This window comes from Aethalodelphis obliquidens, unplaced genomic scaffold (genome assembly GCF_003676395.1).
Source record: "Aethalodelphis obliquidens isolate GAN/ISIS:26980383/991018 unplaced genomic scaffold, ASM367639v1 scaffold42, whole genome shotgun sequence".
In the NCBI taxonomy this organism is placed as follows: domain Eukaryota; kingdom Metazoa; phylum Chordata; class Mammalia; order Artiodactyla; family Delphinidae; genus Aethalodelphis; species Aethalodelphis obliquidens.
In genome coordinates, this window is record NW_020837986.1 from 13,545,781 (window position 1) to 13,560,690 (window position 14,910).

At 49.4% G+C, this 14,910-nt stretch overlaps 1 protein-coding gene across 7 annotated transcripts in view; it reads right to left on the reverse strand.

Moving 5' to 3' along the window:
* HM13 (histocompatibility minor 13) overlaps positions 1 to 14,910 on the reverse strand; it is a 40,881-nt gene that overhangs the window by 23,092 nt on the left and 2,879 nt on the right. For all 7 annotated transcript variants that reach the window (XR_003427175.1, XR_003427174.1, XM_027078649.1 and 4 more), the window contains exons 2-3: positions 10,277 to 10,375; positions 4,811 to 4,893 (exon numbers count right to left, since the gene is read on the reverse strand). Coding sequence is in view for 5 of the 7 variants with exons in the window: in XM_027078649.1 (XP_026934450.1) it covers positions 4,811 to 4,893; positions 10,277 to 10,375 (182 nt within the window). In the remaining 2 variants the exon portion in view is untranslated. The remainder of the gene's footprint in view (positions 1 to 4,810; positions 4,894 to 10,276; positions 10,376 to 14,910) is intronic.

Genomic DNA, 14,910 nt, shown 5'->3' on the forward strand with positions numbered 1-14,910 from the left:
CTTCTAGGTGATCCCTTAAATAGTATATAAACTATGCCAACACAGATAAAGCATAAACAGTATAATGTGAATTATTGTTACCTGCACCTCTTACTTCAATAATAAGCATGGTGTCAGCTTTGTAATCCAAATAAAAGGAATTAAATATGGGGAAAAAAAAGAATGCATATTCCTGGACTCCCTTCCAGACCTATTAAGTCAGATGACCTGATGGACACCCCACTCCATGACCTGTCAGGCCTGGGATTTTTACGAACTCAGCCGGACTTGATGAGCTAGATGAATCACAGCCCCTTGGGTGGGAGCAACCTCACGTTCACTCCTTCCGTGAGGCCTCTGTTGCTCACGATGGGCTTGGCCCTGTCTCTGGAAGCATTCTCTCTGATTACTCAGCATGGTCCACTTCCTGCCCAGGCAGGGAGCAGAGACTTTCTTTTCTGGATCACCTTCAGAGAAGGAACAGAAAACTAGGGGCTTCTGCTCAGCCTGGTGTGGCAGCATCGTGGAGTGGACACAAGCTTGGCGGGCCCAGCCCCGACACGTGCTCTGCCATGTGAGGCCCTGGGCGAGCCACTTTAGTGGCTCAGTCTCCTTGGTTATATGTGGGGATAATACCACCTGACTCAAAGGGTTGCTGTGAAGGTAGGAGAGAAGGTGGGGAGAAGTTTAGCCCAGCACTGGATCCTCAACAGGGGTCATAAGAACTGTGAGTGCCCATCATCGCTGGCACTTGTCCAGAGCCTGGGCTCGAAAGCAGCTGGCAACACCAGAACAGACCGACAACGACTGATGGGGTAGGCAAATCCAGAATGGTGCTCCCAGCTGCAGGAAAATGACCCAGGCCGAGTGGTATCGAGGGCACAGTGGTAAAGGCAGGGAAAAGGGAGCTGTCCAAGACCCTGGGGCTTGGAGGAAGAAACTATGGATTAAGAACCACCTCTGGGCCTCAGTTTCCCCACCTGTCCAACAGCCAATCCCTCCCAGTCTGCAGGGCTGTGGCGTGAATGATGAGGGCTTTGTGATTCTGTGGAGACATGGTCAACACAAGGATGCAATTGGGAGTGGGTTTCTACAAATGGGCTCTGAGCAGGTGGGAGGCAGCAGCTGAGATGCATGAGGCTGGAAGCTACTTTCAGCTCAGTTTGCTGAATCACTTTTAGGGAGTTTGAAGCCAGAGGGTGTGTGCAGAGGCAGAGAGAAGGCCTGAGGCGCTAAGCCCTTCACTCCAGCCTGGCATCTGCCTTAGGAGCTCAACCAGCAGAATGCAGTGCTTAAGAGTATGGACTCTGGAGCCAGGCTTCCTGGGTTCAACGCCTGGCCCTGCCACTGAGCTGTGTGACCTTGGCAAAGTTACTTAACTGTTCTGTGCAACTGTTTCCTCGTTTGGAACGCTATAACAGTATCTTTCTCATAGGGATATTAAGAGGATTATACGAATGCTTGGCACCCTGTAAGCTTAACTGCAGCTTCAACTCCAAGTAGGAAGTCTGTAGACTGATGTCTTTGTTATCTCGAGAAAAGAGGGGCTGCTGGGTAACACATGGTAAGAGTCAAGCAACCTGGCCGGTGTGAGCCTGCCTTGAGGGCAGGAGTCCCGACTTATCGCCTTCACTACACTCACGCCAGGCTTGGGGCCTGGGAGGCAGCTAGTAAACGCTTGCGGAACGCCTCTGAATGCGGGCTTTCATAGCAGGCAGAGACTCCTTCCGGCCCTCGATGGCTCATGCCAAGCCTAAAGGCCACTGCTTCCTGCTGGGAAATCACATCCTGGTGCCCTCCTCCCCTGGAGGTGAAGGCAAGGGTCAGTGAAACAGGTGATGTGGCCTCGCCCCCCTGGGGTGGCAGAACCTTTTCGTCTAAAGGTCATCTGGGTGGGATATGAACTCAAGAGGTGATAAAAATAAGCTGTGGTTCCCTTGGCAGGAAGGATATTGGCATGGGCTTGAGTCTTGGTGACCGTACAAGGTGAAGGCAGGCTGTGAGCCCTTGCCTTCCTCCAAAACCTCAGGCTGTGCTATCTTTGCAGGGAGGCTTGAGGCGGCCACGGGAAGCGGAAGGAATCCCACGAGCGTCTCTGCCTGGGCTACGCAGCTCCGGGCTCAGCTTCTACAGCCTCTCAGCTGGCCTCTCCTCTGCCAGTCCTCGGGAGACCACAGGCCCACCAGAGAGGGTGCCCAGGCCCCTGTCTTTAAGTTCCCTCTCCCCTTCACTTTTGCCAGACCGGAAAGAATACCTGGCCGTGGAGTTAGACAGACCTGGGCTCAAAACCTCACTCTGCTCCTAGCAGCTACGAAGCTCTCTGAGCCTCAGTTTTCCTGTCTTGAATCTCTAGACCTTGTTTGGATCCTGAGGCAGGTCTGACTGAGTTTGTGGATACATATAAACAATTCATCAAAATTCTAACAACACTGTAGACCTCTTTGAGAAAATATTTAAGAAAATTCAATTTGATTGAAGAAAAGTCAATTTAATTCTTAGATCAACTACCTAAATAGCATGATTAAACTATGCCCTTCCCCTTTTCTACTAAAATTATTTTCATCTGATTCAGTTCTTTTCCATGTACATTTTACAGTAATGAGTTCTTTCATCCCAGCTTTTAGCCCGTATCAATTTTTTTCAGAGGATAGCTCGGACCCTGAATGGTGAGTACCCTTTATGCCCATGGCCACCCATTATTTTCATAAGGTCTAATCTTCCCAGATCAAACTGTGTGCTCTAAATCTTATCAAGAAAATGATTCTTCTGTTAATTTTTAGTCACTAACAAATTTTACCATGTGCAGTTTTAGTTGCTTTGGTTCTATTTTCTTTGATAATTTCTAACAGTAAAAATTATGAATTGGTTAAAAGACAGACAACTGTTTCTTGGCTAATCCACGGGAAATCTGGGACATTGTTCCTCAGTTACTATTCTAAAAGGGAAAAAAAGGTCTCTGGTGTCAAAATGACACAGGCTCAAAATACCCTGCTCGTACCGATTGTAGGATTGTTGAGATAAAGTGAAATGATCAATTCCTCAGCACATGGCCGAACAAAATATACTGGGTTCTTGCACTCTGAGGTGGTGGCTGGGCTGTGGGGAGGACTGGGCTCTTAAGGCTCTTGTAGATGCTGGGGGGTGGGGGGAGATGGGCTAGAATTGGGGGGGGGGATCCAAACCAGCATGGGAAGTGACTGCTCCCACACCGGTCCACCAGGAAAGGACAGGTCTGTCCCTTGAGGAAGGGTGACTGGGTCTGCCACTATCTTGCTGGGTCCTGGCCAGTCAGGCTCTCTGGGTTTCCATCCTAAAAGGATGGCGGGGCTGGCGGGAGTGGGGGCGCTAGAACAAGGCCTTGTGGGTGAAGGTAGGTGTAGTTGGAGACAACACTGAACTCAGTCCCAGCTGTGTGAATTCGGGCCAGCCGCTCACTCTCAGTGCGCTTGGCACTTGCTCTGGGCAGGTCACAGACGTGCTCACTTGATCCTTCCCACGCCCCTACGAGGAGGTACTAAGCATCTCCATTTTATAGGTGAAGAAACTGATGCTAGGAAAGCTTGAGTAACTTGCACAAATAACAGAGCCTTGGTTCCAGGGCCATGTGCCTTTTGAGCCTATGCTCCTGACTTCCAGGGTCCCGCTTAGAGGAACGAGGCTAAACTCCCCCTGGCTCTGCACGCTTCCGCGAGGATCCTGCTCTTTCTCTCTGACTGTTCTGGGAGATCCCGCCTGCACTGTCAACGTGCACAGGCCTTCCAGCTCCTGGCCTGGCATCTCCCTCCTACACCCTCTTCCGGGTTTCCTGCCCTTCGGAGTTGAGTCCAAGTTGTGTTCCTGCCTTCTGGAGACTTTTCCTGGTCCGCTGGCCACCTCTGTGGTTCTCAGCCCGAGGCTGTGCCTCAAGAGACCAGATGGAAGTAGACTGGGGTGCTTTTGTAGTCGCAGTGAGGGGGTGTGCTGGGGCGCAACCCCCATCTGGTAAGCAGCCCCACCCGAGGACCAGGGGCTTCGACCCTTCACCCCCACTGAACTGACACAACATGCGGCAGTCTGAGCAGGGTGGCAGTGAAAAGAGGATGGGCTCTGGGGCCACAGGAACTTAGGTTTGAATCTTGGCTCTGCTGCTTATCAGCTGTGTTGTCCTAGCAAATTTCTTAACCTCTCTGAGCTTCAGTTTCTGAATGTAACAGATAATAATAATAATAACAACGGCTAACATTTATTGAACACACTGAGTGCCAGATACTGTGCTAAAAGCTTTCCACATGACCCATAAGGAAGGTACTATCAGTTTTCTTCACGTTCAGGTGAGGAAATTGAGCCCAGAGAGATTAAGTAAACTGCCCAAAGTCACAGGGCTATTAAGTGGCAGAGTCTGGATTCAAAGTCAGATAGTGAAATTCCAGAGCCTGTGCTCCTAACTTCTCTCGATACTGCCTTGCTCTCTTATGAGCTGAGACCACGTGTGAGAGGCCAGCTTAGTGCGTGTGCAGCAACTATGACACCTCGCAGGTGGCAATGGCATCACTCTTCTCAGTACTGTGACAACTACCATGACATTACTGTTCACAAATAACTTTCCCAACAACCGTGGTGGGAAATACCCACTGGATATTCTTACCATTCCTTGTAAAGAAACTGTGGCCCAGAGAGGTTATGGTTCTTGTTCTAGGTCACCCACGGTACAACACAGGGGAAAGATTCCCTTGGATTTTACAGCCAGGATTCAAACCTGGCTCTGAATGACGCCAAAGGTCATGTTCTCATCCGAGACCCTGTACTTGCTCTTGAGAAAGCCGCTTCAAATGCCGCAGAGATGCCTTCTGACCTGATGGTGTGCGACAGGGCCAGGATTCCCAGCACGAAGAAATACATGGACAGCAAGAGGTTGATGTACTCCTGGGAGAATATCTGAGGCAGAAATACAAAGAGAAACAGGAAGTCAGGGTTGCCAGTGGCTATGAGGAAACCAGAGTCCACGCTTCTCTTCTGGAGTTGGGGAATGGTGTCAGAAAGACCCTCAAATGGTACTGGGGGGCCTTCTAGTTTCTATGGCAACAGGGAAAAGGGAAGGAACTTCAAGCCCTCAGATGCACCTCCCAAAGGAGTCTGTAGGTTTGCGCTTGGTGGCTCCATTATTTGCAGACAGGCAATATTGTGTGCGTGTCGAGGGTCCTGCATGGGGGAGGGGAGTCTGAAGTTCAGAGTCCCAAGAGAGCTGTCTGAACCTCAGAATGCACTCTTCCAAGCTTCCTTCTCTCTGCTCAAAAATCTAGGGAGCCCCCTACAGCGGCCACACAGTTGAGTCATCTGCACCCTGTTCCATTCTCCATGCTCTTCTGGATGACTCCTCCCCCAGTGATTCTGAAGCTCTGATGGCAGGCCCTCACAGCTGCTTCTTGGTCCTGTTATTGTTAGGTGAACCCAAGGAACGTTGTCTCTCGCAGGGCTAAAGCCAGTGGTCACATGTTGTTAATTCTGGACTTCAGGCAGGCTGTGCCATATGGCTCCATGGTTGCTGCACTGTCTTTTTTTTCATAAATTTATTTTTATTTATTTTTGGCTGTGTTGGGTCTTTGTTGCTGCATGTGGGCTTTCTCTAGTTGCGGCGAGTGGTGGCTACTCTTCATTGCGTTGTGGCGCGCGGGCTTCTCACTGCAGTGCTTCTCTTGTTGCGGAGTACGGGCTCTAGGCACGTGGGCTTCAGTAGTTGTGGCACACGGGCTCAGCAGTTGTGGCTCACGGGCTCTAGAGTGCAGGCTCAGTAGTTGTGGCGCATGGGCTTAGTTGCTCCACGGCATGTGGGATCTTCCTGGACCAGGGCTCAAACCTGTGTCCCCTGCATTGGCAGGCAGATTCTTAACCACTGCGCCACCAGGGAAGCCCTGCATCGTCTTCTAATTTGTTACCGTGAGGCTTTCTAACTGGGAGGGAATAATGTGCTGTGGTGTGGGGTCTGGGGCCACTGGCCACTCTCAAGTAGGGACCTGTTTAAACCTCTGTCTGAGCCCCTCGATCCGCTGCTTAATGCCTCTCAGCAGCTTCCCTCTGCTCCCACGAGCTCAAGGCCCACATCCTCCCCCTGGCCTCTCACGCTCTCGTGGTGACCACCACAGGCCTCCTCAGCCGCTCCTTCTCGTTCTCCGTGCTGTGGCCACACTGGCCTTGTTGTGCCACATTCCCACCCGCGGGCAGCCCACGTACATGCCTCTCTGCTGCCCAGGACGCTCTCCTCTCCTCACCCAGGTTTCCAAGCAGTTTTCCTTGATGTGACCTCCGTTAATTGAGCTCATGTTTACCGACTGTCTGCTACGTGCAGTGCGTCGTGCTCAGCACTGGAATAGGCAGAGAAGTCCCTGCTCTCATGGAGTTCATGTGCCAGTGAGGGAGACTCTCACGAGATGAACATGCAATACACTGTCCGGTGGAGATGGGCGCTAAGAAGAAAAGCAAAGCAGGGCAAGGAGGCCGGGGGTGGGGTGGGGCATCACACAGGTGGCCTGGGAAAGCCTCCGACACTGACTTCATTTAGGAGTAGAGCCCTTAACGAAGTAAGGGAGCGGCTGTGAGGATACCTGGGGGAAGAGCCTTTGAGGTGGAGGGAAGGGTGAGTGCAAAGGTCCTGAGGTGGGCATGCGTTCATGTGTGCAGGGGACGGTGAGGGCCTGTGGCCAGGAGCCAAGGTAGGAAGGAGAGTGTCAGGAGACGAGGCTGGGAAGGTAAGAGGGAGATGGACCGTGAAAAAGGCTTTAGCTTCGTCTGGGTAAGACAGGCCGGTACTGCAGGGCTGAGGGCAAGGCTGTGATCTGATCTGACGGCCTGAGAGGATCCCTCTGCTGCTGTGTGGAAGGCAGACTCCACAGGGCAAAAGTCAAGGCCGACAGCCCAGCGAGCGAGCTGCATCCAGGAGGATGGTGCCCTGGGCTGGGGGGCAGGAGGGATGTGATGAGCCAGGGTCGGATCCCCGATCAGCTCTGGACTAGCGAAGTGGGTTGTGCCCAGGGCTGCGTGCTGAGAGGAGGGAGGAACCCTCCTAGTTCGGCCGAGCAGTGAGGTGGGTGAGGTGCTGCTGTCTGAGACTGGGGCGTGGGCAGGAGCAGATTCTTCCGTGCTCTTCTGGTGCTACAGACCCCGCCTTCACACCACTTTCTAGGACTGTCACTTCGCATTTATCTGTGTGACTGCTTGACCGGTGTCTGTCTCCACCACTTAACAAGAAGCTCCCTGAGGGCAGGGGTGGGCCAGCTGTTTTCCTCACTGCAGTGTCCCCAGCACCCAGCACAGGATCTGGTGTGTGTTTGTAGAATGACCGAATGGACGAGCACATCAGTGGCTACAGTGTGAATGCTGCTACCCACACAGGCGTGTGGACCGTGTTTACCCGTGAAGACATGGTGTCCTCTCACACAGTGTTCTTTCAACGTGGGTCCTGGGGAGAAATTTCTCTCTGGCCACACCTTTGAGCTTCTGGTCGGCTTGACTGTGTGGACTATGAATTGTGCACCAAGTCTCACTTCCTTTGTGCTTTGGCTGCTAGAAAATCAGAGTCACGCCTGTGTCAGAGGCACTTCTGGCAAGAGTACAAGTCTTTAGACTTTAGAGCATGGGGTCTGGGTATGGTCCTCACCCAGAGCTTCACTGTCTTTTCCTATTTTATTTTTTCTCCTTTACCCCAGTTTCTTCCTTTATTATTTTTCTTATGCTGTTGGATTTAATTTTTATAAGTTGCCTCAAAGCAATCAGGTTTAAATGAGGTGGGATAAGGTAAATTTTATGATTTTGAGAAATGCAACCAACTCCAGTGCCCCAACCAGGAAAGGAGGAGGAAAGGGGCAGAGTGAGAGCCACTGTTAAGCAAACCACAACCAGCGGTCAGTCTGGAGTTTGGAAGGGATCTGGTGGCCGTGCTATCCAGGCAGCTGCCTTTCAGACATCTCAACAAGGACACTCTGGTGACTTGGGAGGAGGTATGCTGTGTCCTCTGGCACAAGGCAGGCTGGGGCTTACCTGCCTGGAGAGGAGGACAGGCTGAGCAACAGGCGTCCGGAGCCTTAAATAAAAATGTTCACACCCTCTGCTGCCAGAAAGTCCTTTCTGGGGAATCTAGCCTAAGGAGAGAATCCTAAATACTAAAAACGTTAGATGGTCCTGAGGCAAAGGCCTGGGTGTATATTCCTAGCACTTAGCACAGCAGAGACTCGAGAAATATCTGCCAAAAGCCAAGTTGGAGGCAATGAGCTAGATGTGTACAGAGCCACAGAGATCTCAGCAGCACAGGGGAGAGGAGAAGGAACACAGTTCTACTTACGGAAACCAGACTCTCACTAAATACACACAGATACATTAACACCATATATTTTATAAAAAGAAACACATCCAAGGACACAAATCAAACGCATTAGGGCAGGTGCCTCTGGTGAAGGGAAATGAAGGTGGCAAATGGAGATGGGCATCAGGGTGAAGGTGGTGAAGGAAACAAGGAGGGGGCCCTCGCGTGGGCCGACGCCAGCGTGCTGTGAACCAAAGCATATGATAAATTCACCTCTTCTCCCGAGGTCCAGGGGAAAAAAAAAAAAATCAGTGAATACCTAACGTTATTTGATGCACTCTTACTTATAAGAGTAAAAATCAGAACGATATTTTCTGTTTAAAGTGAGGGGGATGCTATAAGTCAGTCGTGGTGTATCTGCTTGTGGGGATATTCTGAAATCATTAAGAAGAGCAGTTCTGATCCAATAATGAGAGAGTGATGGAACAGGAAGCAGGCGTTAAAAATTATGTTTCTGACTCACTCATAGACTGGTAAAAATAAAGAATTTTGATGCGAGTCAGTATAGGTGGGAGTACAGTGAAGCCAGCACACTTGTAACTGTTGGTGGAAATGTAAATTGGTACAATCAGAGGGATTTGGCACCAACTATTCCAGATGCTGTTTGATCTGGTAATGCTACTGCAGATATACTTGCCAGATACTTACATGAGGATGCTCATGGCAGCAGTGCTGGGACATCCCACCACTGAATGCCCCTCGGGGGCACATCCACGAAACACAACCACAAGCAGCTGTTACAAAAAATGAGGTAGCTCTGACTGTGTGGATACAAAAATATCTCCCTGGTAAGAACCATATGTTCGATACATATATTTGTTTTAAAACTGTTACCTAAATGTAGACCTATGCATAATGGAATGAGGCACAAGGAACTACGCTGGGGAGAGGACTATGGCTCGTTTGCACCTTCCCTTAGATTGAAAAACATTTTCTTAAACTATGTTTATGTATTTTTAAAATGTGAATTAAAAGTTATCCTTGAGGAGGGATTTCCCTGGTGGTCCAGTGGTTAGGACTCTGCGCTTCCACTGCAAGGGGCATGGGTTCGATCCCTGGTCGGGGAACTCAGATCCCATGTGCCAAGCAGCATGGCCGGGGTGGGGGGGTGGTGGTGGTGAAAGTTATCCTTGAGGAATTTTCAATGACCAGGAAAAAAGTGCTTGTAATGTATTATTAAAAAAAAAAAAAAGTTATAAAATGATTATCATTAGGTTAAAAATACGATTATGAAAAGCCTGAAAGGAGATATGCCAAAACGTTAATAGTGATTACCTCTGTGTATTTTTCTCTCTAAGTTTTCTGCATATATTACTTTTATAATCAGAAAACAGTACATGTTATATTAAAAAAAAAAAGTTTGAGAGTTTGCAGTAACATGAGAAAATGCTCACGATGTAATTAATGTGAAGTGAGAAAAGCAGCTACAGGACTGAATACACCACATGTTCACAGCTATGGAGGAACCATGCACAGGGAAAAGCAGAGGAAGGACACACCTCCAAAGGGACTCTGTGACTGTCTCTGGCAGGGGGGTTTTGGATGGCTGCTGTTTTCCCCTTTTTACTTTTCTGTGTTTTCCAGGTTTTCAACACTGAGCCTGTGTAACTTTTATTGGGAAAATAAACCTCGATAAATTAAAAAAAAAAAAAAGCAATTAGTATGGTAGAGGTATGTCCGAGACATAGCTATACCCCACCCCAATATGAAGAGTACAATGAAACCAAACCGGTATCAGGAAAACAAAACAGAAAGCTCCTCGAAGAAGGGAAATAAAGACTGGTGGGAAGGGGCCCCCGACATCACAGTGGGGTCTCTGGGTAGTGGGTCTAAGGGTAAATTGTTATTTTTCCTGCTCTTTATTTTCTATAAATGAACATGCATGTCTCCTGTGATGGGAAAAATAAAACAAAATCAAATAAAGTTATTCAAACCGAATGCTACAACAGGTGACAAAGGACTTACTTTGAAAAAGAGGTAGAGCCCCAAGAGCGTGCAGCTGGCGATGATGGGGAACCGGGCAGCGTCCCGGCTGGTGATGGTCTCGGGCATGTCCGAGGCATTCTAGACGAGAGAAGAAAGGCCCTGCTGAGTGCGGGGAGTGCTTCTGGCCTCTGAGGGTTGGATGCTGGCAGGAATTTGGTGCCCCAACAGCTCGTTCATCTCCTTCCCCTCCTGCCATCACTGAGTTGCCTCAGGGCTTTGCAAGTGCTGTTCCCTCTGCCCGGGCTGCGGACCACCCAACCTGGGGCAGGACGCTCTGATCCCATCGTCTTGCTATTGAGGAGACCTGCACTCCAACAGGGACAGTTCCTGGGAGGACCCAGGGCACATGCGGCAGAGGCAATGGGTACATAATAACTGAAAGAGAAAACCCTGGACACTGGTGACAAGAGAGCAGTTCTGGGCCTCACGAGGACTACCTCCAGTTTTCTTATGGATTAGCTGAGATGTAAATATGATCAGTCTTTTATCCAGTAGGCAGTGAATATTATGAGTGGAAATAAACCAACAACACACAAAACTTAACAATGGCTAAAACCGAGTATGGGAAGACACCAACTGCAAGGAGAAGCAAACCTGGACAAAACTCAACTCGAGAAGTGTGACTGCGAAAACTGAATCTGGTCAGAGTAAAAGCCACCTTTAAATTCACAATGGCAGATGCAATAGTTGGCAAGAATGTGATCTAGGTAAAGAGCTGACGGAGGATAAATATTTATGTGAAAAACAACTGAAGGCAATCAAAATCATTTCAGTATTATCAAAATGGAAAAAAACTGGAAATAGAGTAACAGTGCAACATAGAAAATTAAGTCAGCTCCATAGAATTCGTGACAGAAGACTTTCGAATGCAAATCCATCATAGTAGTATAATTCTGGTTTAAATTTATATTAAAAATGTTTTTTAGTCAAGTGGGGAGGCCCTTAACCAAACCCCAACATATGCATGGCTGAGGCGGCCCAGGCACAGGGCTGAAGGGAGACCCGCCCTTGTGGAGGGACCAGGTAGCTCTGTGTGAGTCACTCTCTGGCAGCTTTGCTGGGAGTGGGGTGGCGGTGGGTGAGCAGCAGTGGCATGGAGAGGCAGGGCCACCCTCCTTCCCTCTGCTCTCCCAGCCCTTGGTTTCTGCTTTTGGCAGCACTGTGCTGTGGGGTCTGGGCAAATTCATCGCCCTCTCCGTGTACCTCCATAAAATCATTATATTTCCTGTGTAGCAGCAGGGTGGGCACAAAAATAAATGAGCTCCTGACCATAAAGAGTTAACAGGCAGGTAGGCCAAGACCTTGACATGTAAACAGAGTATCACCGCAAACTGTGACATGTGACAGAACAGAGACACGCATACTGCGGTGGTACGTGGCATGAGCGCCCAGTGGTGGAGGGAGGGCTCTGATGTCAGCAGGCCCAGCTGCACTCCCAGCTCTGCTTCTTTCCAGGTTTGGGACCTTGGGGAAGTTAACTTCCTTCTCAGAGCCTCAATTTCCTCAGCTGTAAAATGGGGTGACAGGATTTGATGATTTTTTTTTTTCCCCACAGCACTGGAAGTACTTGTGTTGTGCCTTGAGCTTCCTACAAGTTGTATAAACTATTTGTATTATTCTTATGTAGAAGGGAATCATGAGAAAGCAGACAGGACACTACTTTCGCAAGGAAGCAGGGGAGTGTCAGAGGTGATTAGAGCAGATATCACTTAAGCAAGGCCTCGAAGGCCAACCACAGGGTCTGGTATGTAGTCGAAGCCAGATAAACGCTGACTAAGTTGAGGAGTTTGCTTTGTGTACGAGGAAGGGAAGCGCTTACCAAGCAGAGGGACCTGTAGATGCAGGCAGGGCACATGGTATGAAAACATTCACAGACTCTGGCTTCACCTACAAACCAGTGTTACCGCTCATTTCCACAGTCATTTCAATTCAGCCCAGGATCCTGGGTGGGAAGAGGCTTAATATTATTCGATGACAAACCAGGCTGGACAGATGCTCCATCACACAGAGGAATCTGGTCTCCTCTGTGGGTGGCTATTGGAAATATCCCACGTGCAATGTTGAGTCAGAACGGGAGACTTGAAATCTGACCACTGATGACAGTAACACGGATAACACTTACTGAGAGCTTTCTAGGTGCCAAGCATCGTTCTAGGTGCTTTACATGATTTCATCCTCACAGTAACCCCAGGAAGCAGGTACTTTTAATAGCTCCACTTTACAGATGAAGAGACTGAGGCTCAGAGAGGGACATAACTTGCTTTAAGGTCACACAGCTGACGAGTGGCAGAGCCAGGATTCACACTGAGGCAGTCTGGTTCCAGAGCCCAAACTCTTGGCTATTACCCCCTAGACGTCCTCTACCTTTTCTATCTGGAAATTTCCGCTGGAAAGTTGTGACAAGATGCTCAGGGAGCCTACGACCTTTCTGAGGAACAGAATCCTGAAGGCGACAGAATCTTTGTAGTTGGAAAAATACAAAAAGTTGTCAGGATTCTCCACTGATTCAATTTGGATTTTTAAACTAGACGTTCTTATGCAAATGCAATGGCTCCTGAAATGCAAAACATACTTGGGGGCGGTGGGGGGGGGGTTGGGAACTGACACAAAGAGCAGAAATAAATTCAGCTTCCAGTGACATTCTGCACGCTCAGTTATCAGGGCGGAAGCAAAAGCAGCGAGGGAAGATGGCTCGCTCAAGTCGTTGGCTCAGCTGGAGCTCTGGGAGTTCTGCTTCCAGGCCATGCCCTAGAAAGGATCTGGAATTCGTGGGCCATTCTGTTACCCCAGGGTCTCCTCTCCTCACTGCCACGTGCACTCACTCACCTGAGCATCTCCTGAACTACCCCCCACCCCAGCCCTTTGCCCCTACTGCAGTCTCCACTAGCACCACCTCACCAGCCCCCTTCCTGCCTGTCACCTCCCCTATCAGGAGCTCTTTCTGAAGGACCTGATCGCATCCCACAACAGCTCAGAAACCTCTGGAGAATGGACTACCAAGCAGCCGTCAAACAAGAACTGAGGTCACTGCGGGTGGGAGTATAAACTGGTACAACCTCTATGGTGGATAATGTGATAAAATCCGTCTAAATCAAACATGCACAGAGCCTTTGACCCTGTAAATCGATTTTAAGGAATTTATCCTACAAATACACAGAAAAGTGTAAAGTAACAAATGTATAAGGAGATTAATTTCAGCATGGTTTGCGATAGCAGAAGATTGACACACCTAACTGACCAGTGGAGGACTCCAAATCAGGGGCCCTCACACTTGGGCTCGCATCAGAAACGCCAGGAGGGCTTGTGAACAGATCTGCGTTTCTAACAAGATCCCAGGTGATAACTGATGCTGCTGGTCCTGAGATTACATTTTGAGAATCATGGCTGGGGGGTACAGGTGGACACCACACAGCTGTTAAAGAACACAACCGTGCCATGTGTACTGACATATTAGATCTCCAACATGTAAGTGGTGAAAACAGCAAGGTGTAAAAAAGAGTGTATCTATGACAAAATGTAACAGTTATGTAGCAAAAAATGGGGGGAAGCATATGCTTATTTATTTGTAAAGGCACAGAGGCTCTGGATGGATAGCCAAGAAACATGTAACAGGGGCTGCCTCGGGGGAGGGAAACTGCGAAGCTGGGGTGGGAGGGAGATTTCACTTTGTCCCCCTGTACCTTTGGAATTCTACACCTTGGGCGTGCGTGACCTACCCTCCCCGCCATAAAACAAGGTACATCTACATGTACTGACACAGGAAAATGACCAAGACATACTGTTAAGGAAAAAAAAAAGAATCAAGTTTTAGGGCAATTATGTACCGCAAAATCCCACTTTTATATGTATGTGCACACAGGCGCATACATGTTTGTATATATGCAGAAAAAGGTCTGGAAGCTGGCACACCAAACAGCTAACTGGGTCACTTCCACAGAAGTGGTACTGGGGTGGGGGCTTTTCCTTTATACTTCTGCGTTGCTTGAATTTTTACAAATGCAAACATGTAGTAACTACGAAGATTAACTGGTGCGTTGCCCTCAGGATTCTGGACCTCAGAATGGCCGCAGGATCCTAGAGCATCTTCCTGTTACATCACCCGAGTACCTGTACTGGGCTCACATCAAACTGCTCACTGCCTCCTGGAAAACACCTGTGGGCCCACGCCTCCCTCTCCTCCTGTCCTACCTGCTGAGCTATCCACCCTGCCAAAGATCACTGCTGCCGCCTCTAGCAGTCGGCTGGTCACACAGCTGTTCCTCCTTGGTGACTGCGCTCTGTGAGGGGAGGGCTTGACCTTCTTTGTCTTGGCACCCCTGGTACCCAGCCCAGAGCAGGAACCCAGTCCGGCTGGCTGAGGGGCTCCTCTGAGTTACAGGCCAAAGGCCTTTGAAGCGATGATGAGTAGCTGTTGCTGGGATTTGCCCCCTTCTGGGAACAGAGGTCTCTGACAGGAATGGGCACTGCTCTCAGATGGCTCTGCCCATGGCTACTTCTTCCCAACACACTCCTGGACATCTCCTCCCATGATTTCACAACTCGCCCTGCCTGTCATGGACAACTTGCCCCCAGGGAGAATTCTGTCCTCACATGCCCTCTCAGCTGGCTGTGGG